This window comes from Carassius auratus, chromosome 19 (genome assembly GCF_003368295.1).
Source record: "Carassius auratus strain Wakin chromosome 19, ASM336829v1, whole genome shotgun sequence".
NCBI lineage: Eukaryota > Metazoa > Chordata > Actinopteri > Cypriniformes > Cyprinidae > Carassius > Carassius auratus.
The window spans coordinates 17,848,108-17,858,888 of NC_039261.1; the positions used below are offsets into that span (position 1 = coordinate 17,848,108).

The window sequence follows — 10,781 nt, forward strand, 5'->3', positions numbered from 1 at the left end:
GTATTGGGTTTGCAAATCATTTGAGTGGGTTCGGGAGTTCGTAGAGGGTTCGCGAATCATTTGAGTCAGTTTGGGGATCGCAAATCATTTGAAGCAGTTCGGGAGTTCAAGGAGTATCCCTTGTATCCTGACACATAGGCTGATGTTGTGTCTCTATCTCACTTTTTTTTTTGTCTCCGTCTCTGTTTTATTTTATTTTCCAATCAAGCCTGACTGGCTACACTCGTCCTGGTAGAACAGGGATAAGAAGCAAACATTAAGCAGTGCACTGACATACTCTTACTCTACAAAGATATCTGGTCAAATGACTTTATCTCTGTGTTTATGTACACTTAAAGCCAAGTATAATTATAATCGCAGGGCTCTATACACTTATATTTTTGAAGGAGAACTTACACAGCACTTACAAATTGCATAAATAATCTTATGAGGCTAATGTATCAAATATAACATTTGGAATACAGAAATATGTAATTATGAAAAAAATTAGAATGGTACTTTGCCACTAGGTGGCGGCATGCCACTGCCTTAATAAGTGAGTATGTCTGTCATTTAATCAATGGATTCGTTTGAAACGGATGATTCATTCAGAAAAAAAAGTATGCTAAAAGTTACTCAAGCAAATTTATTCAGTAAACACCTTTGTGTTTTGCTGCAGAGCACAAAAACATGCTTTGTTTGGAAACATTTCCTTTGCGAAATGTGTCTTTTTTTATTATCTTGTTTATTGAATTGTTGTCCTGACAGAAATGTCTGCCACAGACCGTGCTTAGCAAACATTATAACCGCTCTGTGTGTGTGTGTGTGTGTGTGTGTGTGTGTGTGTGTGTGTCCTAAAGACTGTGCTGCGCAACCGTTAACTGTCAGATGTTCAAAATGTAACGTTAAATCAGACACAATTTAAAACCGAAAAAGAAATATAATACTTTGATTAAAAGTTACAGATACCTGAAGCTGTTGTGTCTTGGCATTCAAGTGTTTTGGCTGGGGGTTTTACTTTCTTTTTTGAAGAAGAAAAAGATGAATTTTGAAATATCCATTTTAATTTTCAAATAAATTGATCTAGTAAAATACTACACGCCAACAAACTAGGTATCATGGTGTAAAAACACCTTGATCTTGTAACTCTCATTACTTTCCTGCAGAGACCTATACTTGCAACAAACCGCCTGGCTCCAAAAGATCCAATTTCATTGGCTGGATCGTACAGACGCTCATCAATGGTTGGCCAGTTTATATGTCAGTCATAAGCACTAGAATCAGTGGGCGGTTTTCGTCGGTTGTAAATGACAACGCGTAACTTACTTGGGTAAATTTACAGACACTGTGGACGTGAGAGTCGAGAGATATTTATTTATTTATTTAAATTCTAATGTAAATTACTTTTGGTAATAAAAACATTCGGGTCTTTACTGAAAACATTCGGGGCTCCAGCCCCCTTAGCCAACCCATAACACCGCCCCTGATTATTTTATTTCATTTTATTTTATGAAAAATGCGTCAATACTAAATTAAATATTATATTTAAATATAATTTGACAATTCCTTGAATTGCTTATTAAAGGCAAATAGAATAAAAATATTTCTTAATTACACTATTATTTTTTGCTTTATTGATTAAAATTAGTCTTTAATACCCAATTAAATATTATATGTAATTGAATGCACTTTGAAAGTTTACTTAAATTAGTGAATAATGAAAGAGACAGATATATTTTAAATACAATATTTTATTTGATCTTGCTTTATGAAAAATGCATCATTAATACTAAATTAAATATTATATCAAATGTATGCATTTTGAAAATATACTTAATAATGGAAAGTAAATAAGCCAACCAAATCACAGTCAAATAAATATATTTTAATTACTCTATTACTTTATTTCCTTTTGTTTGGTTTATAAAAATGCATTAATATACTAAATTGTTTAATGTAAATGCTTTGTTATATATATATATATATATATTATATTTTTAATGACAAAACATTCAATTTATAATACAATTTTAAAGTATTAAAGTATAGTAAAAACATTTAAGTGTATATTGTCTTATTAAATTAAAATCCAGAGGCAAATTGAAATAGAAATCTTTATTTTCAGACTGTAACCATGTTACTTTTGTTTGACAAAAGGCAGAAAAATGACTGTAGTACAATAATATTTACAATTCACCACAAAATATTCACATTCTCCAAATAATCTGAGCTCTGTTATTGATGATCCACTTCAAAACACAAACCATTATGAGCAGAAAACTTCTTTAAAAACATCATCTTCAAATAGAAAACAGTAACACCAGACACATACTGGTGCAGAAACAATGAAAGCAGAAAATAGATGCGATAATTAGATTCATTTTTAAATCAAGAGTTGATTTCTGTCTTATAATCACACTGTTTGCTGGGTCTCTGCATGACATCGGTGTGACACGTGTTAACTAACACCAGTTTAACCAGTAATACTAACCTCACGTGTCAAAGCTCATATAATAACCATATTGCTTTAGAAACCGAATATGACTCTCGATTTGGTCCGATTTCTTAATCATTTTCCTCCTTGGAAGCTTCCCATTTCTGGAAACTGTGACGTGATGGCTTTGGGTTGGAGCCCAGTGCATGCTGGGATACGTATAGAAGAGGAACTGCAGTTCGCACACATAAAAAAACTTCATGTCATTAAAAAGTCTGAATCTGCATTAAAAATACACAACGTCTGACTTCACACGGAGTAAAAACACTTAAAAAATGCATGACTTTGGAGATCCATCACGACTGACGAAAACCGAAGGAGAAAAAAAAATAAGCAGACTTCCTGTAAGGTGCTGCAGTTTCCTGCCACAAGGTGGCAGCGGTGAGCTTAGGGTCATAGGTCAGAGGTCACATGGATCCTGAAACCCAAATCAACTGAGAAAGCAGCGGAGAGAGAAGAACGAGTCAAAACTGTGGAGTTTTTAAATGTTTTTGAAACTCTTCTGTTCACCGAGGCTGTGCTTATAAGATGAAAAATACAATTAAATAAAAATCAGAAAATTTAATCTTGAATGTACATGGATGCAATCTGACAATTTCCTTGAATTTCTTAATAAATGAAAGCCAAAGAAAATCACAGGCAAATATGTTTTAATTACATAATTTTATTTTGCTTTGCTATTAATTAAAAATTGCATCATTAATACAAAATTAAATAGTAAATGTAAATGTATGCATTTTGATAGTTTACTTTAAAGTAGTGAATAACGAAAGGGAAAAAAGATCTGACTTCACATGAATCCGGTCTGATTTCTTCAGGGTTTTCCAGGCTGTTTGTAAACGAGCATCTAAATTTCTGGAAACTGTGACACGATGGCTTCAGGTCGGAGCGTAGTGCATGCTGGGATACGCAGAGAAAAGGAACCGCAGTTCGTACACGTAAAAATCGACTAAGAATACAATGAAACCGTCCAAATCGGCTTAAAAATACACAATATCTGACTTCACATGAATCTGGTCTGATTTCTTCAGGGTTTTCCACTGGGGTTTGTAATCAAGCATCCGAATTCCTGGAAGAGAAGACGAACTGCAGGTCGCACACGTAAAAAAACGTTCATCATGTCATGAAAACGTCCGAACCTGCGTTAAAAATACACAACGTCTGATTTCACATAAAAACACTTCGAAAATGCATGACTTTGGTCATCGATCACGACTGACGGAAACCGAAGGAAAACAATAAACAGACTTCCTGTAAGGTGCTGCAGTTTCCCGCCACAAGGTGGCAGCAGTGAGCTTCTCCGTTTAGAGGTCACAGGTCAGAGGTCACGTGGATACTGATGGTGGGCGAGCGCTGCCGGTGCTGGCGGGCGGGGCTTAGGTGTTCCGAGTAAGCCACGCCCCCGTGCTCCGCCTCTGTGCCGTGATTGGCTGTGGGGCTGGAGGCGAGGACGCTGCTGACCTGCTCGAAGGAGCGCGAGAAGACCGATCCAGCGGTGCGCGACAGACTCAGCGAGCCGCTCTTAGTGAGCGTCAGCCGCTTGAGGGACAGCAGCTCCAGGTTCTCGCTCATGGCGCGGACGGTGGCCTGTTTGCGCGACAGCTGCTCCACGCCGGTCGCAGAGTCCTTGTCTTTGCTGGAGCGTCCCGTCAGGCGGCGCAGACCCTTCCCGCTCGGTTTCCCGCCGCTGCCGCTGATGATGATGGTCGGGGGGCTGCTCGGAGCGGCGCACGCTTGTGTGCAGATGCCCTCGTCCAGCTCCGAGATCTCCGTCAGCTCATCCGGGGAACCCAGATCCACTGCGTCTGCGGCGGAGACAAACAGAGGTTTAACTATGGTTTGGAAAGACGTCTCTTCTGCTCACAGAGGCTGCGTTTATATGTTTTTACAGTTTATATGTTTTTACAGTTACCACTGTATTCGATCAATTATTTAATAGTTGGTTGAATCTCACAAAAAATCCAGGACACGTTTAAGCACAAAATAAAAAAATAAAATTTGCATAGAAAATCAAGTGAATTTTCATCTCAAATCCAAATTACTGCAAAGCAAGGCTTCCCAAACTTGGATTTAATTCAATTCAATTAAATTATAAAAATGTCAAATAAATATTTGTACATAATTTAAAATAAAAACAAACATTTCAAAACACATACTATAAAAAGATTCAATATTTGATTAGCTTTTTTTTCGTGTGTAATGAGAGCATTACATCAACATCAGTGAAACATGAACATGCAATTGTGCTATTAAATTATTGAAATATTAATTTCTAATACCAGTGGACTCGATATTTTAGTAAATATTTTACAACAAAGGGGGTTTGGCTGACCAAAAAAAAAAAATTGGGAATCCCAGCTTTAATGTGAAAACCAGATCATTAATGTAATAATTATGTAACTGTAATACATAAAAAAAATAAATGGTCAAAACGGGTTATTAAAATCAGTATAAGAAATCCTAGTATTATATAATCTATCTACAGTTTGTTTTCCACATTACACTAATAAGTATTATATATTTTTTCCCCTCCACATTAAAATATAATAGTAATACAATCTGGGGGGAAATTTGCTTAATTATAAAAAAAATTATAATAATAATTTAAAATGTGAGCCGCATATTTTATTTTTATATAAGGTTTTTGTGAGATTCACCAAGTGAAACATTAATTTTGCATGAATTTTTAATTGCATGTTAATAGGCAGCAAATATTTAAAATCAGCGGATTAAATTTGCATCTTTTCAGAAAATGCTTCTTCACCAATGCATTATGATGCAAAAATAATATTTAAGAGCGTCAGCAGGTCAGAAAACACCAGACTCTACCATGAGAGAGTTTAAGGAGATAAAGCACAGTCTGAAAGCACAGGAAGCTTTGGGATGTTTGCAGGGAACAGGAAGGAGCAACCAGAAGCTTAAACTAAAGGAGGAACACAGACTGACAGGAAGTGCGGATGTCTCTATCAGACGCATCACTTCCTGTCGGTCCGTCTCATCTAAAGAGAGGTGGTTTCCCTTGATAACCCAGCGGAGAAGTGTGGGGAAAGGAGGAATTGTGAATGGCAAACATGAGCCGCAGCGCATTGATCTGGAGGAGAGACACTCAGGAATGAAGAAACAGAAGTATGAAGTGAGAGAGAGAGAGAGAGAGAGAGAGATAGTGAGATTGAGAGAGAGAGAGAGTGAGAGAGTGAGAGAGAGAGAGCGAGAGAGTGAGATTGAGAGAGAGTGAGAGAGTGAGTGGGTGAGATTGAGAGAGAGACAGAGTGAGAGTGAGAGAGAGATCGAGAGAGTGAGTGGGTGAGAGAGAGTGAGTGGGTGAGATTGAGAGAGAGAGAGAGTGAGTGAGAGTGAGAGAAAGTGAGATTGAGAGACTGAGAGTGAGAGAGTGAGAGTGAGTGAGATTGAGAGAGAAAGTGAGAGTGAGATTGAGAGAAAGAGTGAGAGAGAGTGAGATTGAGAGACTGAGAGTGAGAGAGTGAGAGTGAGTGAGATTGAGAGAGAAAGTGAGAGTGAGATTGAGAGAGAGTGAGAGAGCGAGTGAGAGAGTGAGATTGAAAGAGAGTGAGAGAGTGAGATTGAGAGTGAGATTGAGAGAGAGTGAGATTGAGAGAGTGAGAGAGCGAGTGAGAGTGAGAGTGAGAGACTGAGAGTGAGAGAGTGAGAGTGCGAGTGAGATTGAGAGAGAGAGTGAGATTGAGAGAGAGTGAGAGAGCGAGTGAGATTGAGAGAGAGAGTGAGATTGAGAGAGAGTGAGATTGAGAGAGAGAGAGAGATTGAGAGTGAGATTGAGAGAGAGTGAGAGTGAGATTGAGTAAGAGTGAGATTGAGATTGAGAGAGTGAGAGAGAGAGTGAGAGTGAGATTGAGAGAGAGTGAGAGTGAGATTGAGTGAGAGTGAGATTGAGTGAGATTGAGTGAGAGTGAGATTGAGAGAGAGTGAGAGAGAGAGAGAGATTGAGTGAGAGTGAGATTGAGAGAGAGTGAGAGAGAGATTGAGAGAGAGAGAGAGTGAGATTGAAAGAGAGAGAGAGAGAGAGAGAGAGAGAGAACATGACTTCAGGAGACTGTTAATAACATCCACACAGGAATATTCCCCTTCAACAGAAGCTCTATCCACAACTCTGACAGAATGTCAATCACCACAATAAAACATTCTGATTGGTCCCAGAGTAAAAATCAATCTTAAATAATAATTTGATCCAATAACAAAACAATAATTATTATTATTAGTGCTGTTATTGTTATTATTATTAAATTACTATACACAACATATGTGTGTGTTAATGATAATAATATATAATAAAATATTTTCAAGTTAAACTGTACGTATAATTATATCTAATAGCAACATATAAATATGAACAATTACAATTATTATTTACATTATTTTTTCAATAAAAATAGAAACATTTATTAGAATACATTATTATTATTAAGGTATTTTATAATAACAAATATATATATATATATATATATATATATATATATATATATATATATATATATATATATATATATATATATATATATATATATATATTCTATTATATTAATATATATATATATATATATATAAAATAACTATTTATTTACAGTAATTTAATACAATGTAATATAATTATAGAAAATAATGTATTAAAACAAAAAAAAATACTATAAATTACAATACACAATATATTTTTATATAGTCTATATACACAGAGCTTATATAACAATAATAATAACAACAACAACAACGGCAATTATAATAATCATAATTTTTGTACATTAAAATCTACAAAAAAGAATATAATTTTTTTTGCATATGTATATCTTTTCTTTATATTAAAACTGAAAAAACTAATCTAAATATGCAAAGTTACAGAAGAAAAATGCTGTAAAAATACCTCTATGTGTATATGTATATTTATATACATATAAAATAATGTATATAATGTAGTGCTGTCAAATGGTCAGTTGTGTTCAGTGTAAACAAATATAATAAAATATAATATATAATATTTCAAATTAATTTATTAAAATAAATTAGTGCTGTAAAATTATTAATAATGCTTAATTGCATTAAAAATACGTTTTGTTTAAATAATATATTTATTTGTACTGTCTATTTTTATGTATATATAAATAAACACACATACAGCATGTATATATTTATATTCAAATATAAATATATGTAATATATAAACGTACATTTTTTCTTAAATATATACATGCATGGTTGTGTATTTATCGCAATTAATCTTTTGACGGCACTAATATAAATACTGTTGTTGCAATTTTCCACATAGATACACATAACCAGAAGTGCATCCACCTTAACATTAAAAATAATGCCCTTATTGCACATCTTTGTACAAACCTAATGTACACACGGTTTTACTGTGGTCATGAACACTGTCCATAGACTTCTGAACCAGAGATATTTCTGCTGGAGAACGCAAAAGCCAAGCTTCACATTGAAAACGGCCGAGCCTCGGAAGCGTTTGCATCTCATGAATAATTAAGAGGCTTATCAAGAAGCTCCGCCCACACAAGTACCTCTGGGCCCGAGGGAGAGGAGAGGGGAGGGGTGTGTGGGGCTCTAGAACTGAACCCGCCCCGCGGAGGGCGTCCCGTCCTCTAGGTGCCTCCGCACAGACTTCTGCCTCCTGACCTCTTGACCTCTAGGGTCGACCCCCAGCTCTGTGGCGCCCCCTAGCGCCTCCCCCTCCGTCCTGCTGCGCAGAGCCTCTCCGTTGAGCAGCCGCTCGCCGCTGACCCCTGTTACACTAATCTCAGGGATGGGCCCCGTCACGCAGGGGTCAGGGGACTCTACACTGTCCTCCTGAGACTCTGAGACACACACACACACAGATGCATGACGAGAGGCTGATGAAACACACATGGAAATCAAATCTGAAACATCAAGACAAACATAAACACTGCAAAAATCATACGATGAAAATGGACACGGATGACAATAAAATAAAAGCAGCTCCTCATCAAAAGCGATGTTATTTTGAATTATATCATTATTATATAATTATTTTTTAAATCCTACAGAAAAATATTATAATCAAGTTATTTTTATAAATATTGTAATTAATAAAATTTTATTGTACAAAAATCGTCTAATTTATTATAAAATATTTATTATTTTATAAATAATATAAATTATTTTAATATGCAATAACAACTATATATTAGTTAATATTATAAACCCATGGCGGTTTAATAAAATAATTATTTGTTATATCGGTTATATATTCTAAAAAATTATTATGATTATGAAATTATATTGCTATAGCATTTCATCATAATGATCATTATAATATTACTTATAATATTTTTTAATCACCATATATCGCAATAAACCTATTTATTTAATAAAAAATATGTTATGATAAAATAATACAATGCATTATGTAATTAATATTAAACTTAAATTATATTGTTATATTTTATCATCCGATAATTCTAATTTGAATTACAATATTATTTGATAACAATAACCGTATAATTACTTATTAGTGAATTAATCAAATATAATTATATTTCATTGTAAAATGTAGTTATTATAAAACTAAAATGAAAATAATCCTATTATAAAGTATGATACTATAGTTAATATTACACTTAAATTATATTACACTTAAACAACAATAGACTAAGAATATTAATAATAATAATAATAGATAACATTTTATAAATACACAATTATTAAAAACTAGTTATTTAATCAAATAAGTTATTTTATTATAATATTGTTACATTTATAAACATTTAAATGAATATTACATTTCAATTATATGACAAAATAAACATTTTATATATTAAGGTGTTACATTATTATATTATTGACAGAATTATGTTTTAATGCTAATGTTTATTAATAATAATATATGGTTATTATTAATATAATTATAAAATACAACTATTGTTCAGCACTATTTATTTCTTTATAATAATTGTAAATCCAAATTAACATCCACTTTATGTTATGAAACACTTGAGTTACAAACAGAAAGACTCAAAACAGTAAATCTAATATTATAAAACGCATATGATTTCCGCTCCGCCGAAGTCACCAGGACGAGGAAAACCCTGCAGGGATTCAAAGCAGAATCCACCTCCAGAAGAATCATTTCCTGATCATTTACACAATCTGAGATGTTCATGTCTTTCTTTCTTCAGTTGCAAAGAAATTATTTTTTTTGAGGAAAACATTATCTATATAGTGGACTTCAATGGTGCTCAACAGACTGAAGGTTAAAAATGCAGCTTTAAAGAGCTCTACACGATCCCAGCTGAGGAATAAGGGTCTTATCTAGAAAAACCATTGGACATTTACTGAAAAATACTAGGACTGTCAGTATAAATTTCACACACTCCTCTTTTTTCAATCCCCATAAATAATAAGCAGTGTCTCCCAACATTGCTGCAACTGTGATGTCACATTAGCCACAGGCTCCGCCCACAAAAGTTGACAGACACTGCCGTTTTAACATAGAACCACCCTGAGCGAGTTCACAGCAAGTTGTGTGTTGAGTATTTATTTGCAAAGGCTAGTATTGCCAGAGCTTGAGCTCTTGAAGCTCCGCCCTCTTCCCCCCGGAGCACCAGCTCATTTGCATTTAAAGGGAAAGACACGAAAATGGCTCATACCCAAAAAGTGGAAATTTTATAAAGCCATAAATAATAATCGATACGGTATTGTGAGTTAAAACTTCACATACACACTCTGAGGACATCAGAGACTTATTTTACATTTTGTGGAAAGGGGCATAAAAATTTGGCTGTGAAAGTACCAACAGAAGATTATTTAAAGCCATTATTATGTTAAATGAGATGCATAAAGTACACTTTCGTCTATCATTATAAAATTCGGATCAGGTTCGATTTTCTGCGTTTTTGCATCCGTAGCATGCATTTTGATAGGAAAGGATGGTGAATACGAAAAAACGCATGCAAATATTTTGGACTCTGTGTGCCTAAAGACCTAAAAGACCAAAAGACCTTTAGAAATAAATATTTGATTCACAATATTTTGTTAAAAGAAAAAAAAAAACATTTATTGTATGAAAATTTAGGCTACAATGGCCTAACGAACTATGGAAACCTAAAAGAAGATAATTTGAGAAACATCAATAGTTCACTATTAGCGTGCATCGCAGCACTAATGCAAGCCAAGCATTCATTTGTGTTATAAAGTGTATAAATATATATTTGTTTGCTAGATTAGTCCATTATTCCTCGTCTGGGATCCGTAGCTGCATTGAAACTGCATTTTCCACCATTGAAGTCCACTATATGGAGGAAAACCC

General features: G+C 34.3%; 1 protein-coding gene across 6 annotated transcripts in view; it reads right to left on the reverse strand.

Moving 5' to 3' along the window:
- Window positions 1-2,079: 2,079 nt before the first annotated feature.
- LOC113119635 (hyccin-like) overlaps window positions 2,080-10,781 on the reverse strand; it is a 38,204-nt gene continuing 29,502 nt past the window's right edge. For 5 of the 6 annotated variants that reach the window (XM_026289243.1, XM_026289246.1, XM_026289242.1 and 2 more), the window contains exon 11: window positions 2,080-4,278. In XM_026289243.1, coding sequence (XP_026145028.1) covers window positions 3,785-4,278 — 494 coding nt within the window. In that variant the 3' untranslated portion in view covers window positions 2,080-3,784. Of the gene's footprint in view, window positions 4,279-8,016; window positions 8,311-10,781 lie in introns of all 6 variants that reach the window. The other variant, XM_026289247.1, reaches the window with a different exon arrangement.